Source organism: Acanthopagrus latus, chromosome 17 (genome assembly GCF_904848185.1).
Source record: "Acanthopagrus latus isolate v.2019 chromosome 17, fAcaLat1.1, whole genome shotgun sequence".
Lineage (NCBI taxonomy): Eukaryota > Metazoa > Chordata > Actinopteri > Spariformes > Sparidae > Acanthopagrus > Acanthopagrus latus.
Window position 1 is genome coordinate 6,747,123 of NC_051055.1, and position 25,457 is coordinate 6,772,579.

The 25,457-nt window shown below is 39.8% G+C and overlaps 1 protein-coding gene across 49 annotated transcripts in view; it reads right to left on the bottom strand.

The window, feature by feature from the left end:
* The window catches only part of rims2a (regulating synaptic membrane exocytosis 2a), a 156,239-nt gene that overhangs the window by 8,540 nt on the left and 122,242 nt on the right, over positions 1-25,457 (bottom strand). For 31 of the 49 annotated variants that reach the window (XM_037074150.1, XM_037074145.1, XM_037074149.1 and 28 more), the window contains 4 exons: positions 24,954-24,986; positions 22,624-22,724; positions 19,547-19,713; positions 11,384-11,628 (listed from right to left, as the gene is read on the bottom strand). The exons of 10 other annotated variants lie outside the window; for them this stretch is intronic. In XM_037074150.1, coding sequence (XP_036930045.1) covers positions 11,384-11,628; positions 19,547-19,713; positions 22,624-22,724; positions 24,954-24,986 — 546 coding nt within the window. The remainder of the gene's footprint in view (positions 1-11,383; positions 11,629-19,546; positions 19,714-22,623; positions 22,725-24,953; positions 24,987-25,457) is intronic. 8 more of the 49 variants (XM_037074142.1, XM_037074144.1, XM_037074160.1 and 5 more) reach the window with 4 other exon arrangements.

A 25,457-nucleotide genomic window follows, 5' to 3' on the forward strand; every position in this document is an offset into this window, starting at 1 on the left:
GTCCTGTCTTTGTGGGAATCATGTGTATTTTGTCGGGTTTTAGCCTGAGTGATGTGGCTCGAAGTATTCCAGGTCAATCTGTTGTTCTGATGGTACGTCCACCACTGTGGAGCATGTGAGCGGAGCAGAGCATGAGCGAGTAGGGAGCGTGAGGATTTTGGATGGAGTGTAAAGATTCCTTTTTACCAGCTGGAGCATCATCTTATGTCCCACTCCATCCCACTCTAGTTTTGCTTTTGTATCACTGACACAATGAGTCCAACGCGGGATGCATCTGAGCGTAACTTGAAATAAGTCATTTCTATTTGGAAAATGTTGGAATATGCGGTTTCAGCTGCTCGGTTATTTTGGATGCGATTTGAGTGGAGCAGGCTGAAATCTGAGTGGAGCGCAAAGCAATAATGAGCAGAGCGGCCTGGAGCGGCTTTGAGCAGGGGAGCGGGGGAAATGAACAGCTCTGTGAAGGAGGAGCGGAAATTCTCACTGCACCACTCCACTCACATGCTCTGGTCTAGCTGACAAATCACAGCAACTACTGAGCAGACTGCCATGTTATTTTGTACAGACATGCACAGTCCCCAGAGGATAAACTCCACTAGTGATTGACTTTTCTTGTAGCACCATCCGTAGGTTGACATTATTGTGTCTTCATCCTTCATCCACAGTGCTCAGAGAATTAATTAATGATCCCCTCAGGATGAATCTTAAGAGTTCTGGTGAGTTTTTCACTGGGATCCTCAAGGATCACGATCTCATTCCTACTGATTCTTTGCTAAATCATACTCATAAAATTAAATTGGTTGAATGGTTGTAGCTGTTTTTTCTCTGAAATTGACATTTGTCATGTATTTTCCCATGAACTGCTTTGGAAGGAAAAGTGACTTGCATGAATGCATGCTGAAAATAATGACCCAAAACATGCCAGGAAATGACAATTCATGTCTCCTCTCTCTAAATCACAGAAAATGCGTCATTGTGCACGTGGCAAAAAAACATTTGGCACGTGTTGCTTCAACTTTGGCAACTTTGGCTCAATCTATTCCTATCCATCCACCCACTGCAAAATGACAGAAAAAAGGACATAAAAACACTTTTCACCATCATACGCCCATTACACCTGACACACAACACCTAAAGGAAATACAGTGATTAATTATAATTGTCGCAAATCTGTTCAATATAACACGTGAATGTGTGTTCAAGGTACCTGAACCTCTGTACCTCACATGAAAAGCCACAAGGAAACTATCATTTGCCAGATAATACACAACATCACTAACAAAATAAAAGCCTATTTAGAGTAGATTGAAGCGTTTCAAACAAGTTCAAAATTGTGCCCAGAGAAAAGAAAGAATCTGGGTCCTTTTAGTGCATGACTGTTAAATGCTGCACTTCAAACATCTCTTCACAGAAAATGCATCAGTGTACTTAAAAAAGACAAGATTGTTGAATTCATTAATTATGTTCTAAGGGAATATAAGCCCACTCAGTAGGTATTTTTCTTACATTTCTTACTGATGGGGAATCTCCATTTTAGGCCATGAGGTTTACTGATTTTCCAACAGCACGACATACAGTATGCACGTTAAAACACACTGTGCAACATGTCTGGTCTCACTCCAACCTATGACCAACCTACTTGACTGTGACAACACAACTGGAAAATGCAAGCACCTCAGAAGGCAGGAATCTAAATAATTTTGTAAATTCTACTTTAACAACAACAGAGCGTAATATCCCAGAAGTTCTATGTATGTAAGGTCTGTCTGACAGGTGGCGGTGATCACAGGCGGAAGCCTTCGGAAGTCTTTCAGATTCATGAGGCAGGGCCTGGCCAAGCGTCAGAGAGCGTCTCTTGCACTACACACTGTAAACACAAGTTAATGGAGGGCTCTAACCCAAGCACTCACGTGAATGGATGTAGGTAAACACACATATGAGTTCAGTTTACATTCCCCACTGCCTACCTTGATGCAAACCAGTCCTGCTGTCTGGAAGTGCAGTCTCCCCCCTCGTGTCTACCGTCAATTATGAGAAGCCGTATGACGGGAAACAGCTCTAATTACAAAATAAACTATGATATCACATTTGAGTTTACTACTCAGCCCTACTCTCACATCACATAACAGTGAAGCTAATTCATAGTTTTTTAATCTTTCAGCATGAGACATATTCAACATTACTGCCTGTGTAGATGTAGCAACACTGATATGGAGTTGTATTGGTGTCCATCCATAGAAAGGAAGTCCAATATTCACTGTTTTGGCTCTGGTTTGCTCTCTACTCACTCCAGAGAATAAAACTGTTTAAATATTGGAGCCATTAGCTTACAAGATGTACTTCGTCTGTGTACTCAGAAAGTGCTGCTCTTAAAATATGTTTAGTGTATTGAGGCTAATTAGACCAATGAGACTAAAGCAGTAAAACAAAAAAGAAAAAAGCTGAAAGTGGCTAAAAAGCTGGGAGGAGTTGGGAGGTGGGTACCTGATTCAGTTTGATATGAAATATCAATTCATACAGTTTTAAAGCTTGTGTTGCAATTTAAGGCACAGGCAGTAGAATACTTCTTGACAATATAAAAAATCCTGCCATTCTTTTCACACCTTCACTGAAAAGGTTCACACATGCAGTGGAAGGTGAGAGGTAGTTCAGATATTTGAAACATGAATTGCAGGGGGTGTAGCAGTTGGAACAGTCTGTCCCCTGGCTGCCTCCCTCCACTCAGTGGTGCAAACACTGAAAGCATAACAGATGGAGAGAGAGAACGGGGATCTAAATACTGCCAAGCTTTCTATCTGTATATGAAAAATCCTACAAAACACCTCTGACATCACCCCAGCTGATTATTCAGTCACAACAAACTAGTGTCTAATGTAAAAATGTATTGCGTGTGAAAATTGCTACACAAACATGTCACCACGGCATGATTACTTCTCATATTGAAAGAGGAAATAAGTGTGGTTTTAACCATTTTTATGAAGAGCAGAAACATCACCCTCACGCTCCATGACTAGACTGACCACACTATTTTTCTAAGAGTGTGTCTCATCAGGCTTCCTCTTCGACTGACAGCTACAGAGTGGTGCTGTCAGCGTTTAAATTCAAAAACAATCACAAGAGGAAGTCATATTTTTAGCAGCAGCTAAATCTAAAAATGAAGGGTGGAAGTTCATTTTTAGTCCATCTCAGATGATAGGCAAGAATGTACTGTGCGGAAATGTGGGACATGACTTTACAAGTGTATTCTTAACTGTGTCCAAGCCTCAGACCCAGGCAGGAGGAGACATATGGCTATGGAGCACAAGCCACACAGCACACAAACAGTGAGCAGCTGGTGGAGCGTGGCAGAGGTTAGAAGATGATTCAACAGCTTTTAAGATCAGCTTATGGAGATAGATACACAATAGTCTTTTTAGTTCTAAGCTCTAACTCTAACTGTAGCTTGAAAGGTCACATCCTTCAGATGGTCTGCTAAAATTTAAGTGGGTCGATAATGTGAAGTTTGTGTTAAATGAGGGCTAATAATAAAGAAAGTGTAAAGATGATGTTGATGATGTTGTGCTGCTCAAGAGTAAGTTAGTTCAGTACACTTCCCTTTCAATAAAAAAATATAGTTCTTTTTGTTCAGTGCTGTTTGATATCTCCACAGCCTGCTGCGTCACTGTACATATATAATCAGAATTAAAATTAGTATCTTCATTCTCATCATGATCATGGAATCATGCTCCTGCATAACTACCGTAAGATTAAAAAAACATCATTGAAACAAGAACATTGGTTAATTTCTTGGATAATGCAAAGTACACTGTCTGCTAGGAGAGACACCATGTGCTGCTGTGAAAACAATTTATTTAGGCCACCAACTCTCACATTCACACCACAGCTCATGAATAAACATAAAGACATCAGTGATTCTAATACAACACTTTCAACTATTTCAGACACATATTAATCTTCGTACCGGTGATTTCTACTACCATAAAAAGTGCTTTAATTCTGTGCATAGTGAAGTACCTGAAGAGGGTAATATTGTAAAATGTGCAGGGGGAAAAACATTTTCAGGATAGAATAGTAAGAATACTCTTGTGCCTCGATGAACTCCAACAGTGAAGTATTACAGTTGTATCAGGGGTGAAAAAAACCTAGAAATTCTTTAAAACAACATTACCTTAATTTAACTGCAGTGCTTCAGATACTAATCCGCGTACATGATAACAAAATGCTACTGATGGCTGTCTTGTTTAACACTGACCTAATGTGTTCAGATTTTGTTCCAGGTGCAAACTGGGAGAAAATGCACAGTGACCATAGAAACAGAAATCCAACCCCTGCAAAACTAGGTCCTTGATTGCATTTACATGACAAGCTGTACAGAGTAAACAGGTGCACACATTAGCTTCTGACAGTGGGCTTTAAGTGCCATACATTAGACTTAGACATTATTGTAAATGTAAGCATTGTGTTGAGCTACTCTTTAATCTACTCTGTAGAGACATTTGCTTACTGCATTCAACCCATCCTAAGTATTTGGAGCAGTGTGTAGCCCTGGTTTCAGAGAATTAATCGACATGACAGACATGTTTCAGATGGTAGAGGGGAAACCGGCTTGTTAACCACCGAACCACCGTGCAGTCAAATTAATTTGCATTCAGTATCAACAATGCTGTGTTGTTTTGCTGGGCTTCTTAACGGTGACAGCCTCACAGCTGCATAATTGCTGGATCATAACAAACAGATACTTCATCTAAATGATTGGTGTGTAGTGAGCTGCCCTGGGTACATGAAGTAGGTGTCAGATGGCTCGGTCCATTAAGACAAAATAGCAATAGCTATGGATACAACAGCCAATTTGCTGCACTCAATTGCAGTGGCCCAGCAAATCATTAGCACTAGATTCCAATTCCAACTGCACCACCACTACGGGGGATACAAAACAGTCCCTGGTAATAACTCAGGTGAAATGTTCACAACCTAATAAACCATGGGCAGTTGTAGTTTGACCACCAGGATGTTACAGGATGGTTGTTGACTCACTACACACAGAAACAATCATCTCAAGGATTTTCTTAGTGCATGCACTGTAGGTTACTGGTCATACAAGTCATACAAGCTTTGCTGCTGCTACAGTCGATCCACTCATATTTAGGTCACTGCAAAGATGGCTCATCTGAGAGCACAGCCTGATTAACAGGCACGAGTCCTCTTGAGAAACGTTGTAATAGAGTTGGAGAAAGAGGGAAAGACAGGAAGGATAAGATCCTGTAGGGCTGGTGAAGGAAATAAAAAAGATGATAAAAAGAGGAAAGGGACAGAATTGTTGTGATGATAGGGAGACACAAATGAGAGAATGAGTGAGGGACAGGGAGAAGGCAGAGGGGCAGAGGCACCTGTGCTGCTGTGCTACTTTCATGCATCATCCTGAGAGCAGCATGTCCGCTCTGTCCCCCTAGGAGATTAATTAGCAGCCTCAGCTAGCGCAAGGAGCTGCTGAGATAGGAACCCAACTCAACTCAGAAGATAAATTACCTCGGCTGAAAGCTCAAAGTTCAGCTATTTTACCACATACAAAACAGACTGTCTGAGGACTTTGGAGGTCCAAAACTACGTCACTATCTGGTGAAGGCAACAGAGAGGTGTGAAAGGGAGCAGCAAATGCATTGCTTTGTATAGATTTGGCTATTTGGGGAATAATGAGTTAGGTGGCATACATACATCATTTACGGAGATAATATTTAACTCAGTAAAGTTTTGAATTTATCAAAGAATAGTGAACCTGGAATCTATAACGTGTCACAAAGTGCTGGATATTTTGATTCTGAAGGCATAAAACAGTTGCAAATCATGCTGTATCCATCATTAACAAATTGCAGTGTGAGTGAGGTGTCAGGCAATGCATCAACATTTAAATAAAATCTTGTCTTTTCTGAGTAATAATCAATAGTAATAATAATATAATCATAATTTGACAGGTTGCTAACAGAGCCTATGCAATACCTTTCATTTGAAAACAGTCCAGGGGGGAAATGTATAAGACCAACTGAGTGAACTGTCATATTTTAATTCTCCGCTTATGGATACATTTTCAGAGAAGGTCTGGTCCAAATAGTATGCTTCTTTTGGGAACAGGTAGAGAAAAGTAGGACATAAGAAGAATTATGCCAGAATACTCAAGGCTAAAGCCAGGGGAACAGGAAGCTAAATGTTACTGATAAAGGATTACACCACATACTCACAATCCTCCCCATGGATTTAATCTTTTTCTTTTATCTAGACCACTGTGGGTAGCCTCGTCCTTTTTGGCCCAATATCCTGTACTTTCTTCACTGTTTCCTCCCTCAGCCTTTATAGTAATATAGTCTGTTGCAGTGTAAAGCTTATTGTTGATGATGTGTCTGGGCACCATCAGGACTCTTAGACAGAGGCCATTGTGGGGTAAAATTACTGAAATGGACTATCAGGTTGAGATTTGAGTGCTACACACTGTGTAGTAAAAATGGTTGAAAAATAGCTAAATATATTTGCAATATTATAAAAGATAGCCCTTCTCTTACTTGTCCATCCCATAAATCATAATGCAAAAAGAGAGAACAAGTGCTTCATAGGACAGAAAGAGCTGCCTCAGATATGCATGCTGGACAGAAGGCAAAAACAATCAGTATTAGTCCTATCAGTCATGATTCTGAAAGGTCGCTAGAACCGGTCAAAAAATTGGTACAAACTGCATTATAAAAACACTACTACACACCGACAAAGCCATCATAGTGTTTTTGACTATTGGTGCCAACATGCACATAAAGATGTGGGGTTGTGATACATATTATAAAGACTATTGAGAGCAGTAATGCATACTGGTAAAAAGAAATGTCAATGTACTTTTAAAAACACTTTAAAAAGCTGTTGTAAGTATTATTTAATGAAGTTTCTATCTTTATGTTGCTCATCATTCATGTTTCTCTCCCTCCTCTCCCCTTTCCTTCATAATCATACTATTACTGGTCTTGACTTTTTTATTATGATTATGCCACATGCTTCTTAAACCAATGATACTGTGTGCGGCCACACTTTAAATCTGTTGCTATCAGCGGCATTCAACTCCAGCGTCCCAGGGACCTCATTTATACACACATTTATAGACACACTCGCAGTCTGGTGAACTTTGCATGAGCTTAATGAACAATTTGCAACAGTGACGCACTCCCCAGCTGCATGTTTGGGTTTGTTTGTCAACCCACTATTTGGTCCACATATGTGTTGCTGTCTTTAATTTCCTATGCAGCATCCTGATCACATCTTCCACAATTTTTTCCATTTGCACGTTTAGTCCATGCTTATAGCTGACTATACCATTTCTGCAGCATTATATGAAGGGAAATCACAAGACAGATTCCTTCAATTTACATTGAGCAGCAAGGTTTTTTATGCTCAGCACCTTTTATGAATTGAATGTAAGCAAACCATCAAAAATTATCTTAAGACTCAGTTTAAGTTTAAATCTACAAATATTTTTACAAATGAGACCCCATGTCTGAGCACTTCACGTCCACCCAGATCTTGGTCTTTCTCTTCATCTAGTCATCACAACCACTGTCTAAACTCTACTGGGGGGAACCATGAACTACTTCAAAAATGACATCACGGTGGAGTCTAATCAATCTTAATTGTCAATCAGTACATAGTTGTTAGATATGTTATAACTCATATTAAATCTGTCCTGACTTAAATGTGTTAACAATGCCTGAAAGTAAATGCTAACAGATAACAATATAAGTTTTGTTTGAAATGAAAAAACAAGCAAACACTGAACATCTTTCCAGGACAAACATATAAATATACACCACAGCCAGTAATGATTCACAGTAGAACTGAACAGAAAACGTCAAGAGCGGGTCAATACTGTAAACTGCTGACAACATCTTCATGGGCATACATTTTATGACAGACTCCCCACTAATAATATGTAGCACAGACAGTAAATGCACTGGAATTAATAGGCAGAGAAAAACAGGTGTCCTTTCAGATGTCAATCAGATGGAGAAAAAAAGTATATAGAGAAATGTAGAGAATAATGAATGGAGGCCAATTTTCAACCAGCTTGCAAGATTTGAGTGTTACTGTGGGCTTTAAGCTGAGTCAGGCTGTACAGCAGCAGTGTGGTTGGGTTTTGGGAATAAAGTGCCTCTATTGAGTTTAAAACATAATGTAGTAGGGACCACAGGACTGCTGACTCCTGGATGGGACAAATGAGCATAATAAATCAATTTGATTTTTCAGCTTGCTCATGATGACCAGTGTGCCCATCAATAAAGCCCAATAATGAGCATATGCATTAGCCTAGCATTATTTTTTCTTTTATGTTTTCCAAATATGTTCAAGCCAAGATCAAAGCCAGCGTAAACACTCACATAAACTCAGATCTGACTGTGAAACTTTTTTGTTGCTCAGCAACCACATATTTAGTCCTTTTATTTCCTTTAAGAGAAAAATAAGCTCTGATTTAGTCGAACATATAGTGGCTTTTCATCACAGGTGTGATACTGTACTTTGGTTCATGCTGAATTTCCTAATTAATAGTGTCCTTTCTGTGTATGATTGACCTAAGACATATTAACTCAAAAATGAATCAGTCCATGAACCATACTTTGGTATGTTTGTAAGGTCAGTGCAATGGCTGTTATCTGCTGGGTGCCATACAATATGCACATGTAAAAGAACACATACAGTCTGCTCTCACACTTCATTGTCTGCTCTGTGCTGACCCTCTGCACTCAGGCTTCAGGTCCAGTTATCTAATTATGGACGAAGACACAAAGTCAACATTCAGTGCATTTGGCAAAATAAAACAATTTTAACTTTTAATAAACTTCAAACATTTATTCTAACACAGTCAGAAGTGGTGAAAGAAGTATTCAGATCCTTTACTTAAAATGACTACAACGGACTTTCAGTTTTTGTTTTGATTTGGAAGCTAGTGACAGAGGATCTCGATGAGCTAATGTATCTATATGTGATTTTATATGTGATATATGTGATCAGACACAAGTATAAATAATAACTATATAAAAATAGCAGTCTTGGTCTTGTTTGCTGTTACAGGTCATTTCTAATCATCAGAGGAATCACAAAACTGTCTGTAATGCTTAAAAGTTCCTCGTAGTTACCTCAAGTCAAAGTACAATACATTAACTTAAACATGCCTCATTACACTCCTACTTAAAAGTGAAATATGTAAGAATTCAGCACTACAATGTCTACAAATAGCTAGACCTTTGTGACCTTTGCTTCATCTTGATCAATGCCAATCATTGTTTTTTATGCAAAATCTTACTCTGAAACTGCTAACTATATCTCTCATACAAATGTTGTGGAGTCAAAGTACACATTTGATGCTGAGATGTGGAGTCTGGAGAGGTATAACAATTAAATACTCAAGTAAAATATAAGTAGCCCAGAATTGTACTCAAGCACTCAGTACTTGACTCATGTACTTAGTTACTTTCCACCATGGACATAGTTTGTATGTCCTGAAAAATGAATTGCCTTCCAAGGAGGACTGAGAGGACAAAACCAGCAGTTCCTCGAGCATACAGCTGCTCCCTGTGTATACACTCCTCATGGTGGCCACCTGGGAGCACATCCATTCCATCTGACTAACCTGTGTTTGTCAAAGCATGAGTCGTGCTGCTTGGCTGATCAGCCCCTCCTCCACCATCACTTGGTAGTGCACACAAACTGTCGAGCAGGCTCTTTAAATCGACCATCCTTTGAATGCACCCTTCAATCGGACGATGAGCCTCTCAGGATAACACACAACACAGTGAAGTAGGGCAAAAGGCAGCTTGGCAGTGTTTGTGCTGGTGCAGAACCAAATTCACATCTCAAATATTGAAAGGCAGACGAATGTACACACTCACAAACGTCATTTGATGCACTTAGAAGCTCTGAGTGAAATATTAATAGCTCTAGGAGATTCAGGCTGTTCAGCTTGTGCTGCGTCTACATGGAGAAAGAGGAGTGTGTGCATGTGTGTGTAACTTTGTTCTGTGATTGTGTTAAATCATCTCAAAACAAAAGCAAGAACAAATGTCAGTTGGTTTGTGTCTGTTAACAAAAGTAAACTTCTGATGAGTGTTCTTGTTCAGTAATATAAGCATCGCTCATAGTCAACAAGACAACACTTGAAGAGCTGCTTCACAATGAATGCATTACTGAATATGGATGGTCTTCTTGTTTTTAACTCCATCTTCCAGTCACCTTATTTCAAATAATACCACATTTTAATGCAACAAAATGCTAATTGGTATACTGATGTGATTTATAATAAGTAGATATGATTATCCAGCTGAGATAAGGCAGCAGCCCATGTGCCAGTCACCTCACGAGCCAGCAGCACAGAGTAGTGCCACGTGAGCACACCGCCTCGCCTCATTCTCTTTTCTTACCATATGTCCATTTATACATCTATCTCTCAGTCCTTCTGCCAATGCGATCCAGCCACATCTGGACAGACAGTGTTGATGAATAAAATAATAAAAGTTATTTTTGACCACTATAATTTTAAGACTAGTAGATGAATATTTGCTGAATGCTTAGAGATGCACCAGAGAGACTACTCGACTGACCTTCACATGAACAGACCTGACCCCAATCTTTTGGGCACAGACATCACTGCTCACCACCTGCTAGGCTGTTTATCACACTGTCTGACTTCTGCTAATGCAGCTCATCCCTTCTCAAATGATTATTGAGTGGGGAGAGGAAATAATACACTGAAGAGACAAGAAAAGTCATAGCCCCATGTATGTAATATTTCCGACTGCAAAAAAACACATATTGCTGTGTTCAGCTACAGAAAAATAGGCTTCTTACTACCAGTACACCCCTTCATGCCTGTATCTCACACGTACACACATTCTCACATGCACTCATAGAGACAAATATGAACATTTGCAGACGCCCACAGTTTGAGGTAGTGTTTTCCAATGAAAAATCACAGTCAGTGTGACCTGTGACAAGCAGCTGACGTCTTCAATGTGGCAGGAAGTGCAAAGCTGTTAAATTTGTAACACAATTTCCAAAATAAAATAACAAATTATTACCGCAAAAACACAACAGCAGTGTGGCAGTATGAATGAAAAGGAAACGAAGGGAGGTAGAAGGAGAAATAGAAGGGGATTTACAGGAGTTGCTACCTAGAAGAAAGAGAGAAAGGGGTATTATGAAAAAGTCAGTGCAGATTCAAAAGCCCTTCTAGATAAAAACTGGGAGAAGAAAGAACTGGTGAGCAGTGGTATTAGAACAACAATAAGCACAGAAACTCACACAGACAACACGCATGATAGATGTACATGTGTGCATACACTGGCTGAGCATATGGATCCCCTACCTGTTTGGCTGAGCTGAGAGGTGCTCCGGCTCTTGCGTGACATGCCAACCATGGCCTGCATTTTGGCACCAATGCTGGAGCGCCTCTTCTTGTCGTCAGTGCCTACCGTGCCGACCGCTGTGTCCGACTGGCTGCCATCCGTCTTCTCCAGGTTACACATGTCGCCGCTAATGCTTGTGCTCTTGGTCATGTTCATCCCGCCCGACGAGCCCATCTGCCTGTTTTTCATTTTGGATGCAAAGTCACTGTCAGCCACCACCATTGACAGGGGGGCAGGTGAGGACAGAAAAGAGAGGACAGGGCAGAGGATAGAGGAGGCCAGAGGAGAGGATGTGACAGGAGAGATGATGGAGGAGGAGACAAGACGAGAGGATAGAGGAGGAAAGTTGGAGTGGACAGGAGAGGGACAGGAAATGAGAAGGTTTGGGGTGAAAAGGAGAGAAGGACAGAGTTCAGGCATAGGACTTCATGACTTACAGTATGACTCAGTTTAGAGCTTATGGTGGATGTACTGCGACTGTTCATGTTGTGAAAGATAAGTTATCACATTGGATTTGATTCATGAATTGTTGTGCACTAACTCAAGAGCTTTTGACCTGCAAGAGTTGCTTTATAATGCATTAGAACTTTAGAGGCCTTTTTGTGAGATTTTTAAATCTCTTTGTGCTTAGTCTCTAAGCATTAAATGAGTTTTCTTTGGTTTGAGTTTTGACGTTTCCTGTAGTACTGCTGTATCATCAGTTTAATAATGACACGTACAGTATGCAGTGACAACCAGTTTGTGTGCCAGCATATGCCCAAAATTGCTGAACATTATTAAGACTTCTCATCCATGTTAGCCAAAAAGTTGCGACTGAAGGGTCTTGTGTAGCCTTGGAAACAGCAGTTGGCAGACAGCTGCAAGAATAGTACTTGTTGACTCAGTAGACTCTTCCTCCTTCACAAAACACTTGCAGAGCTGATTTTTTTTTTTTTTTTTAGAAGTTTTTAACCTGCATTGTATAGGTTCAATGCTGTATATACCGGTACTTTGATGCATATCTTGGCCCATCACTGCCACCTGTAGATCAGTGGAATACTGTGTACTGCACCTAAAAATACATTGACCCATTGTGCTCCTAATGTCCAACATTTCCACAGGTGCCCTTTAACTTCAAGATCAAGTTTTAAGTCAGCATGGAGAAAGGGTCCTTGAAGTTTCATAGAAATCTGAGCATCTATGTGTTAGAAAAATAATGGACCTAGCTGTCATTATAAGACACCTACTTGAACTTCAAAATATCATATTTATCATAAACTGTTGTGTTTAAACGATTTGACCAATTTACTCATAAATGTTACATTTATTTTAATTGAAACAATTTGTTGGTTGAACAAGCAAAAAGATGACGATGATTAGTATCTCATAAGTTTCATGTTAAAACTCTAGACTTAGAAAAAAAAATAAAGGAAATTCAATTTCATCAAGCTTAACATCTACTGCTCTCCTGCTGTCTTGCAGGTACACCTAGAGATAGAAAGTAACTTGCAATTTATCTAATCCAGAATTGTGTCACACACACACGCACTCTAAGTTGTCTGTCAGCAGCATTATTCTCCAGCTCCTCCTGTTTTAAAGGAAGTAGGCCAGTGTCCAAATTAAGGTCTCATTTCAGCTCAGCTAGTAAAATTATCTTGAAGAGACAAATTACATTCTGTATCATAGGCTCTGCATTGTTAATAGGATGAGTAACGTGTCGCACCCTCAGGCTACTATTCATTCATTAAAATGCCTGACCTCTACCATGTAACTGTCTTATAAAGACAACTTATGGAGAGACATGCTCACTAAAAGGAGAGTAGAATCAATTCATTACGACAATTGACTTCATCAACTACTTCAATTAGGCTCCTTCAAGTTCTGCTCTTTTATATATTGGACATTAACATTCAACTCCGTTGTATTTGAATTAAGACAAATTATCATTTATAATCAAGATTACATCTGACATTGTTATATAATTTCAAGTTGCAATACCGCGTCATTAAAGTTGAGTGATGCTTTTAATTAAAATGTTAACCTTTGCTAGAGTTTCAGCAAGTCTAGCATGCAATCATAGCCGGTCCCTGTGTTTTCAGGCCTTATGTTGACAGAGAATAAGAGAGAGAGCAGCTCATGTTCTCAAGCAGTTAAATAAACAAAAACTGATGTGGGACATAATATTTCATGAGTGTCTGAGAGCTCGTATTGATCTTCTGACTACAGGCAAGAACACTATGCACTGCCACACTGGAATTCTGAATGAAGGTTGTGTCCTAAATAAGAGGTTTTAGTTGTTCATAAGTCTAATATCGGTTGCCAGCGGCCAGTGAAATAAGTCAGACGTGCTCTAGAAGAATGCACACACTTCATACCTCAGCCTGCAGTATGAAGCTTTTTGTTTATGCAACTTCTAATGCCAGTGGGTTCTGTTATATATCAGCCTGTACTTTCATACATAAATATTGAATGCTTATAGGGAGATTAGTGCCCTTGATCAGTTAATGCAGCCCAGAAGCTTTGAAGAAGACTTCAAGCGGCTCAACTGCCAACAACAACATGGGCCAATGTGGTACAGGTGACTTTCTAAAATATGCTCTTTAACGATCATCATACAGCAACAATGCTGCCCCTTCCATTGCAGCAAATACAAGAGTGGCAAGGTCAGTTAGACTGGGAAACAATTGCCTCTCAAATCTGTAATTATTGACAGCCAAGGTTGACATGGATGAGCACAGACACACAAGCACATACCCTATCAAATAGAAATTCAGGTTGCATGATACATTAAAAAAAAAAAAAACGTAGTGATTGTAGGGCAGGAAGCAGAGCTGTGATACAGTTTATAATGTTAATTTATCTAATATGTTCCTTATCTAAACTGACATCTTGTTGGTTCAAATGGATAATCTGCAAGTCTAACTGGACACTCTGAACTGATACAACTGACTGAAAGTAAACACAACTGTGTAAAATAAATGTGCAACAGCATCTGCTCACTGCTCCCGCAGCACCTCCTCTCATGACTGTATCTCCACCCTCTGATGGGTCTTGGCACTCAGGCCGGTCTCAATGTGTGAATGTGCCTGCTTGGAAAACTGGGACTCTCGGGGGATTTCTGATTTTCAACCTCAGCCCAGAGAACACAGTGTTCCTCATCATGCAGATTGCTCACCGTGCATTTTCATCTAGGACAAGATGTTCCTAAGGCGAAACAAAGCCTGGCCATTTTTTGTCTTGTGAAAGCGTTGGCATTGTAAGGTCTTTAAATGGGGTAATCTACATAATGTAAGATAACCATGAACTATAACCACGAAATAAAAGGGTGAGTAATCTATGACTTTCACTTGGTAACCATTTACAGTTATCAGTAACCTAAACATCAAATGTGAACTGATTTTTTGAAAACTTTATCTTATAAAAAAAACTGTAACTTAACTTAACATGGTAACTTTATGTTAGAAACAACAAATATTGCTGTAGACCCCAATGTGTGATTGCCAAGCAACTTTCTTTTACTCAACTAGGAAATGATTGATCCTAAATGTCGTATGTATACATAAAGTGCACCCTGTCCTCCTTAATTCCCCTCCATTTGTTTACCTTTCACTGCTTCTTTATCGGGTGAGGCAGAAAACAGGTTTCCATAGCAACTGTGCCCCTGGCAAAAGCATAGCATGCGTACATGCCTGTCAACATGGCTCCAAAGTTTTACTTTGACACAGAAGTGATTAATTACAGTCTGACACTCATATTGAAAAATTATCAAGAGCCTTAGAGGGAACTGAGATCACTAACTGTTGTTGAAGGGGGTGGGGGTATCCAGGAAGTTAAAGTAAATATCCCTTCCTTCCTTATATCAATGTTTTCACCCTTAAAACACCTGTATTTACTCTCCCTCATGTGACAAGCCACTACCCTGGCAACAATAGTGGATGAAAGAGGCACAGTAATGTAGAGGTGATGTGGGATTTAAATGTGCTGATGAAAAGCTTCTTACATCCTGAAGACCACTGAACACAACATCAGCTTATTGCTGCGTGTGTGCCTTTGCCTCACTGTGCAGTGGAAGTGCTCATGAAATGAAAAAACATATGGTTATCGTGATATTTGTATGCCAGCCAACGTGGACAGGCCTGTTTAATGTCTATGTATACTTACAGTGTGACCTCAATACATGGGAGATGAGTCATAAGTAAATGTAGCTATCAGCGATGTTTCTCCCGAATCACACTGCTTCCTCGTGTTCATACATAGACAAGAAGAGCAGTGAATGAATCTTTATTCATATGAGGCAGGTAGCAGCTCACTTCTGACTCTATTGATCTAAAGATGCACTACAGATTATTTTCAGTGTTAATAGTATTGATCTTGAGGCTCCCACAGGAAGAATCCTCTGTGTACTGCACGGGCTGAGGTGAGTGTCGTCACTGGCAGAGCTTACATAACAGTGTATGGAAAATAGAGATCCATTTTCTTCACTTCATTATTTAACTTTCTCTTAATTGATACAAAACAATTAATTAACACGAGCAACCACTAAATGTTAGGATTGTTAATTAATTCAGATCTATTCAAGGAATGTTTTAATATCAGTTTGAAATACATTTGAATTGTGCTTTATTAACACTGACCCTGTCAGCTCTTTTAACATCATTTTAAAGCATAGCATCTTGAGGCTGGCTACCTAGCTATTTACTGAGTGCAGAAATGGCATGAAGACCCTCAATACATTTGGCACAGATGCCATCAAATGTCACATGATCAGGATTTTAATTGTTTTTTAATTGTAGATTAAAATCAAATGTAATTTCCACTAATCCTACATGAAACTGCAACTGTGATATCTACCCAAGTAACTGCAAATGACTTTATTTTAATTTATTTTTTACATTTCTTGCATCCCTATGTAGGATCCCTGATTGCTGATTATTATTCACAATCTGAGCATGTCAGGCAGAGTGACACTTTTCAGCTCCAACTGAAAGAGTCTGGGCACCCCTTAAATACATGGTGTGATCTATTGTATTAGTTTATCTCCTCTCATGTTTTGATTTCTCAGTAAAGCAGAAAGTGCAATGACTTACTTGTGTTAAAAAAGTTGGTATATCTTAGATTTATACTGTAGGTGTCATGAAGGAATTATGGTTGATCACACATATATGGATTGTCAGCATTAAAAGCAGGAATAATTCAGCTCACTTTCAGTGAAAGAGGAAGACATTGTCTGAAACTGGAATAATGTTGCTGGGTTTAATTCAACTGTCTTGTTTCTTAATGATAACATTTTATTTAGCAAGTTGTTTGAATCACAAGAATGAAAGTTTCCTGTAACTTCACTGAAAGTGAATTGACTGCTGGTTGACAGTCAAGCTATGAGGGTTGTGGAGGTACACAGAGAGAAAAGGCATGCCGAGGAGTCGCTGGAAGAATGTGATAGGTTTGGGTTGACGAGTTGCAGGTGCAGAGCGATACTGAAGGACTCAGAGAGCATGTGAAAAACAGACAGACAGACGAAATACTGACGCAACATCCTAGCACTGAGCATCACAGACAAACAGTGAAGCAACACAGACTGCAGCCTCAATAGACATAACAGCACTGTCCCAGGATCTATTTTTAGATCTTCTGTAAGCATTATTCTGTAGCGCACTTTGTTGGTACAACACCTATATACCTTTCAGGGGACCTGCTTGTGTTTGAGCCATGTGCACTTGGCCTCCTGCACATGTGCTATGCAATTTCTTAATCAAACTGTACACAGTGGTGCAGTAATCACACATAAGAGCATATAGGTTTTATCTTAAAGTGTTTTCTCTCAAGTCCAAGCTGATGGACTCAGCAGTACTAATGTGTGTAAAAAGCACTTACATGGATCCTGCTGTGAATGTGATTTTATATTAAAGATGTCTTATTAGCAGAGTAAGCTCGGCTTTTATCCAGCTGCGGGATTCTAAATCAATTTGCTCTTGAATTTGTTCTTGACATACTTTCGACACCTACTAGTCATACACTCTTCAGAAATTAAACTATACTCTCTTGTGGCCAGAGTAAACCATTGTCATCTTAAATATAGTCTTAACATATAAAAAACCAAGTAGCATGCATGCATCAACCTAAAAAGAGAAGATTTCCATACATACATTCATGTATGTATGTGTGATAGATGATAATGAAATATAACCTTATTTCCATGCTACACGGTGAAATACAGATACCGAGCAAAATCTCTGACCTAAATTCTACTCTTGAAAGTGGCACATTGGAAAGAAGTAGCCATACTGAAATTCAATGGATGCTTGGCATTAAGGATGACAGGAGAAGCCAAAGCATTGTAACTGAAGTGTTCAGGTGTCTTAAAGGTGCCAAAGAGAAATGTAGCACCTTATCACTAACTGCTAGCTTTACATGTTATGTTTATTTTTTTGCAAAGTATTCTCTGTGTTAGTTTTTCTTGCCAGATATGAGGGTTAAACATTCACTGAAGACTTTAGTAATCCATCTGCTTCAACCCCAAGAAAATGGTGGTAAATGGAATTTTGATTCATCCCATTGTGCTGTATTGTATTATTCATTTTTTAAAAAATAGACAAAAAAAGGATATTTTCCCAGCAGGTTAGTCAGGATAATCTAGAGACTTCAACATCAACACTTTTCTCTGTTTTTTGACCAAAACTGAGAAACAGTCTTTAATAAAATCTGTTGGCAGTGAAGTCTGTACATTAGACTGGGTCACGTTGCCATTTTTCCAGATTTAATTTGGAAATGGGATTAGGATGAATTATTCTTTATTTCTAATTCTATGTCCTCCAACACCTCTGGGTGAATTAAGCTATTCCATATTTGTTCTTGTATTATGCAAGTTGATTACCAAAACTCACATCTTCCTTCATCTTCATTATTTTCCCACACCCTCCTGATCCTGATCATATATATCCATCCATACATATATACAGTATACATGGTTCATGCATACTTCTATGTACTATATATATGCAGAAGATTCTTAAACCTGTCTGCATGGCAGCATGTTCTTTTCTGTGGTTTAGGTGAACTGCCTCTTCTTCCTCCATTCTTGCTGTACTGTTTGTGTCCATTTATCTGTTACTTCCACATGAACAGTCTGCATGGGTTGCCAAGCTGCTGTCCCAAGAAGTAATGCTACCCTCTTTAGTAATGTTAAGGATTAAAAGGGCCACAGCACATAAATGTCAACATTAAAGGGTGGAGGATAGTTAGCATGTATAAGTGTAAAAGTCAGTGGGTCATGGGAAGGGCCTTCATTTTTGTTAGTAGGGCTCTACAGTTAGTGGCTGCCACACGTGTTACCTGAGATCAGTCTCTGAGATACTCCTCTGGTGCAAGTCCTCTTCGTTCTCCACCAAATCCTCCTGATGCTCCTTGTCTGTGTCTACCCTCTCCCCTGATCCCTTCCTCCCTCCCTGCAATCTCCCCTCTTTACTGGCCCTTCTCCTGTCCTCTCCTCCTCCCCCAACTGCCTCCTCCTCCTCTCGCACTTCTCCTAACTGCTCATCCCCCTCCCGAGACTGGCTCCTTGATCGCAACTGGCTGAAGACGGAGACAAAAGCAAGAGAGCAGCACATGCAAAGCAGAAAGAAAACCAAACAAAGCATGAATATTGTCAACATCAAGAGAAAGACAAACACACACAGAGACACAGTGCAGCTGAGATCAAAAGCAGACTGACTGGAAATAACAGAAAACAGAAATGAAGACTTACAGCAAAGCGCCATGCAAATGAATATGTTTTTTGCTTTGATATTAGACAACACCCAAAGAGATGCAATGTGTTTCATGTTTCAATGTGTGTTGCCAGATATGGACAAACTTCACCCTCAGCTTGAATAAGCAGAGTTCAATCATTTGGTTCCAGATTTTTTCTAAAACAGAGCCAAACCTGAACTCTTCATGCTGAGAAAATGTCACACAGTGCTGCAGGTGCATTTTACTCTTCATGTTTAACCAGGTGCAAACTATTTCAAAGCTGAAAACGTCCGAACATGGCAACTTATATGGAAATTAATGTTCACAGCTGAGGGCGGTGTGTCCATTCCTGATTACAGCTTGATGAGTTTAAAGAGTGAGACAAAGTTCAATGTCCTCTAGTGAGTACTTCAGCCTACCGGATCTTGCGGTTTCCTTGCGGCCTTTCTGATTGGACAGACATGTAGCTCGTGCTGCTGAACCGAGAGGCACTACTAGTTCTCGACACAGCGGACACGTCGCTTACATCACTGTCCGATGATTTGGCCGACAGGTTGTCTGAGCCCCGTGGATCTCTGCCTGAACGCTGCAAAGGACAAATACAAGACATAAAAGGTTTTTATTATGACTACAACTTTTATCCAAAAAAAATTTACATATTCGGGTGCTTAATTTTACTGCAGTCCTTTTGGCAAACACAAGTCCAACAATTTTCTTGTCAAATGTTTAGTGGTAGTTCATATTGTGAGACAAATATAAATTTAAATAAGTGACTAAATGGAATGAACTTTAAGCGCCAACAAAGCACTGCTTGCACGGCTTTTCAAGGACTACCAATCTCGATCAAGATAAGTTCTGCTGCAGAAATGGGCTCATGAATGTGAATAGTGTAGAGTTATTAGTTTAGCTCTCAGATGAGCACTGAAATAAAAAATAAGGATGATGTTGTTACATAAGGCACATTAGGTAGGCCTTCTGAAAGATTAGGATGTACTTCAGTTAAATACATCAAAGAGACATGCATAGAGCAGAAAAATATTAGGCAGTGGGTTTACACAATGTGAGCTTCTGTTTGCAAACTCATTTTGGATACCTTTACTTTTTCTTTTGTACTTTTCTAAAGTATTTCTATTTGATGCCACTTCATTCATTTCAGAAGACTTTTCTGTTGGCTACATTCATCTGACAGCATAGAAATCAGTTACTTTGCAAATTAGGAATTTACATTGAAAACATGATGAGTTAAACAAATATGATGCATCATTATAGGTGAGACTATCCAGCTGCATAGCGAGATTAAATTTCATTTATCAATCTGAGCCAGGTGAGCATAGTGTAATCTACGTCTTAAAACTAGAATATGACATGGGCAACTGAATGGCAGGATTTCAGGGATTGGTCAATGCAGGACCCACTTTAATTGATAATTTCCTGGAGGTGAAATTCTTTATGTGTTCTTGACAATTGATTGAATCCCATTCAAACAAATGGTAAATGAAAATGGGGGCTTTAGGGTTGATCGGGGTCTGAGGTCACAGGATTGTTGGGTCAGTGTTGGAAATCCAGCATTACCACAATGAATATTCAGTGTAAAGCAGTCACATTTAGCTCTGTCCTCACCAAATATGAGCAAAAGCCTGCTAACATGTTAATACATCTGTAATGACATACCAATAATATACTGCCATCCGGTGTTTTTACTTTTGATAGTTTTAAAGAGGTATTATCATTGGATTATTGTGGCACTGTTGCAAAGATATATCCATTTTCTAATTTATTCTATAATGGAGACGAGAAATTAGACAGAAATTATATCAGGTTGCCAGCCTGACTGAATCCAGTAAGCCATTTGCCAGTCAACCTTCAATTTCTCCAGGGAGACACCGTGTCCAGTGGCGACAAAATAGCATAGAAAAAGCAAGGTAGACCAAGGCAACCAATCGCCACACAGATCATCAGAATCATTATCAAAAACCTTGTCTATTGCCAGTTTAAGCAGGTGGTACCATATCCTGTAAAAAAAACATTTAGTTGGCAGACTTTTACTAAACTGGATTTACACTAGGGCTTCCTTAGAATTTGTAAAACACAATATCCTGTGTGTTTTATTTATAGGAGTGTAGCCAAGAGCACGGTAAGAGAATCTTAACTGAGGATTATAGTTACTTCTTTGTATCACACTGTGGTTGAAGAGCAAAAGTTCATAAGTCTAGTTTAATAATAGTGAGAGCATTGTTTTGTCAATGGAGGATAATGTTCAACAGACGAGAAGGGCAACTCACAATTTAATCTGCTTTTTATAGACCTGTCGCAAACACACTGGCTGCTCTAAATGCAATAGTTTTCATAGCACAGACTTAAAAGGCGAGCTGGACAGCTTGGCCAAGACTCAGGCAGAGCTCTCTAAACACTTGACTCTGCACACACTCACTGTCACATTCCTTAAATTTACAGCAAAAGGCTTAAAGGCTCAGTTTACCTAAGTAAAAAAAGCAGTTTTCCTGTGTCACTTCTGGTTGTATCGATCCTGGCAGATCAGGACATATCCACTTTTGTTTATGTGGCTCAAGCACTGAAGAATGACATCTGAAATTTCTTTCTCAAAGCTTGTTTTAAACAGTTTTTAAAGATAATCCACAGACTGTGCTGTGGACATGAATTGGTATTATTATCTTCAGTTCAAAATATTTCCTAGCAGTTACTGTTGAAAGTGAGGCCTGGGAATTATCCAGAGTTACAGACACTCTTTCAAGGAGGGCATGTTGCTGCAGAGCAGATTTCATAATTGAAATGTCAAAGAAAAAGCTATCTGCAAGGTTTAATAATGGCTCAGCTGTAGTAAGCTGACAGCCAGCTGATCAGATCAGCATCAACCACTGACCAAATTAGGCGGTCAATTTAAACCTAAGCCGTCATTCATTCATTCATGCATTCATTCATTGATCTCTCCTTCAAAACTGTTGTACACACATCACTGCTGCCGGCAAGCTTGCCACCACCACCCCAGCCTCAACCTGCTTAGTCTGACTCTAAAATGACTTTAATTTATTTAGTTGCTTTGATTCTACTCCTGCAGAGGGTATGCATCGCGCTCCCCAGAGTGACTTAGCATGCTGCTTGTCAAATCCGGGGAGCTTTTGGAGCAGAGCCTCCAGCGCCAAGCCTAAATGCATATCATTTGTTGCAATAAATGGTTTAATCAATGACGAGAGTGTTCCTGAATGAACCTAACTCAGTGAACTCCAATCTTTGAACTGATTTGAGTGTTTACCTGTTCTGGTCTGTTTGTGTGACTATCTGTGAGTAAACACTGTGCAGACATCAATGCACACAAGCAGTATGATGTTGATATGTGCATGTGTACATGCTTGACTGCTTGTAAAGTGTGCCATATGGCCTTTGCACAGTGTGACCATGCAAACAGTATACTGTAGGTACATGTTTGTGGATCTGGAGAGTTGAAGCATACATTCAGCATATCCGGACATGTTTTTACCTTGTGGTAGTCTTGTTCCAGTCTGGAGTCGGAGCCCGCTCCCTGCTTGTACTTGTTCATTTTCAGTTTCATCTGCCTGGTCCTCTCCTCCATGTCCATACCTAAGCACAGAGACAGCAGACTGTCAGATGGCAGCTGACACAGTAAGGCTCGCCTGATGGAGGGACATACTGTTGTGGTGAGAGACAAGCTTCTGCTGAGCTATGAGCCATGAGCTATGACAAAGACAGATCTAATGGGAAAAAGCTGAATGGTGGGCTGTATTAAAAACAAACACAACAGAAAATACTGACCAATAAAGGTGAGATGCAAAACACATTAAACAGCAACATTTGTACCAACTGCCAGAATTTCAGGCTCTTAACTTTATGAGAAATCTGGACTTGTTCTTCTTTCTTACTGACTGAATAATAATCAAACAGCAAAACCTTGTGATTCCTTCAACATAGTACAGAAGCTTTGGACATAATACTACAATCATGAATGTAGGACCTCCATCACTGCTTGGAACAAATGCTGGGACACATTTAATGTGATATTCAACATAAATGCCAACCCTTTGACAGCTAATGAAATTTCTGAATGATGCAACTAATCAGCCAATGCATCCCTCTCAGCTCAAACTGTAAGGCTTGCAAAATCCACTTTTCTTCCCTCTTTCAGTGCTTCATGGAGTCATCACATCATCCTGTTTGCCCATCTCATCTCTCCATAAATTCAACTGAAGCACTATGATTTGTTGCATAGTTTGTTGCAAGTGCAATTTGCATTATATGAACATCACACCATAATCAATACACAAGCTTAACCTTGTACTTTGAAGGTAATAATGCCACTGCTTTATGCACTAAAGACATTTCATGCAACCAAAGAGAAAACAAAACAAAATAATACCTTACAACAAATGCTTTTGGCTGAAACTGCTGCTACAACAATAACTTTTAATCACCACCTGATTCTGACTTTCCTGCTGTACCTGCATCTCCATTCTCTCCACTGCTCTGTCTCAACTTTTGTGTCATATGATAGCAATGATAAAGTAAAGGTGAATGCACATGTATAAGTGCCATGCACACAGACAGTATGCCTGCAGCCTCATATACACACATTCACACACAGACAAAGAAAAGCAGTACAAGCTGAGAGCAAATGAATGACTGCACAGGTGAGGCAAAGTGAAGTTTTCTCATTACAATGGAGTCTTTTCTTTGCTTCTCTTGGCTAATTGTTTACTGTTAACTCACTGCTTAGGTAACATGTCACCATGTCACAGCCTACACACTTCAATGTCTTTATTTGTTTTCCTCGAAATTACAGCCAAAGAGTAATGTTGAGTATGACAGATTTAAACAGCTGTTTGTTATGTCACACCACATCAACTTTCTCTCTGCTGACCTTAATACTTTTAATTGTGTTTTCCAGTTAAGTTATGCTGCTGCATACATTGCATTAGTAATGAGGATAGTGTGTACTTTAATGACTTTGTCTTCTAGCCTGTTGGATTTAAAATATAACAATAGGTATGCAACAGTCAGAAAATTAGTCTAGTCCAATCAATCATATACAGTAAAGTTATAAAGGAATAGTTTGACATTTTGGGAAATACATTTTCAAATTTTCTTCTTCTAGAAAAAAAAAACGATTCCACTCTCGCATGTATAGTAAATATGCAGCTGGAGCCAGCAGCTAGTTAGCTTCACTAAGCATAGTGACTGGAAACAAGGAAACAGCTGACCACCAGCACCTTTAAAGCTCACTAATCCTTTATGTCATATCTCTTTTTCTTTCACCATAACTGGCACAAAGACTTCCTGGAATCCGCATGGATAGTCTGGTAAACTCAGAGTGATAAAGGCCCCACAAGTTTCCTGAATTGGTGAAACCATACACAAAACTTTGTGGCCTGAATGTCAGTTTCATTTTCAAGGCAAATGTGCCATAGATATGTAGCTAATTGACAATAAGGAGTTTTTTTAGGTAGATAATAACACAGTGTCTCATGACATGACCTGCTGCAAAGAAACCACAGCGGCATGACCATGATCATGCTTCGATGAACTGTAAGCATACATCGTCTGTCCACAACAAAACAAGAATAGTGCAAAATGGGAAGGAAGCCAGAGGCATCATCTATGGAACAATTACAAGTGCAAACAGCACAGGAGAATGGATGCGAGCGAGGCGGGAAAGAAACCACAACTGAGATGAAGGGAAGTGGATGGGAGAGGGCAAGCCAGGAAGACATAAAGAGGGAATAAAAGTAGAGAAGAGGAAGAAGAAAAAGAGGCTGAGTCAGAGAGAAAGAAGGTGAAGAAGAAGAAGGGACAGACCTGAGTTCGTCCAACTTGGTGAGTCCGTGTCTTCTGGGATCACATCACAGAATGGACAGACACAGACAGAGGAGAGGAAGATGGATGTGAGAGGATGCACGAAGGGTAAGGGGGGAGACGGAGGAGAAGAGGAAGGAAGGAGGGAGTGCGACGTCATCGCCGTGATCACCGGGTATGCCAGGTTTGGAAGGTCAGAGTGAGGAAGGAGAGGATGGAGGGAGGGAGGGACACAACACGACGACAATACGACACGACAATGACAAAAACAACGAGCACAGAACACACAAACAAAATCATAGAATACACCAAGAACACACAAACTCCACCATGGGCACAGTGAGAAGTCAAAATAGAGCGAGTGGGTGCAGGGCCAGGAGAGGCTGAGGTAGAGAAGGTTGGGAAGGTGAGGTTCTGTGCTTTAAAGGAAAAAGAGCTGAAACAGTAAAGAGATGTTAATGTCCCGAACTAGAGAGAAGGAAACTTGAGCCCTCTGAGGATAGGAGG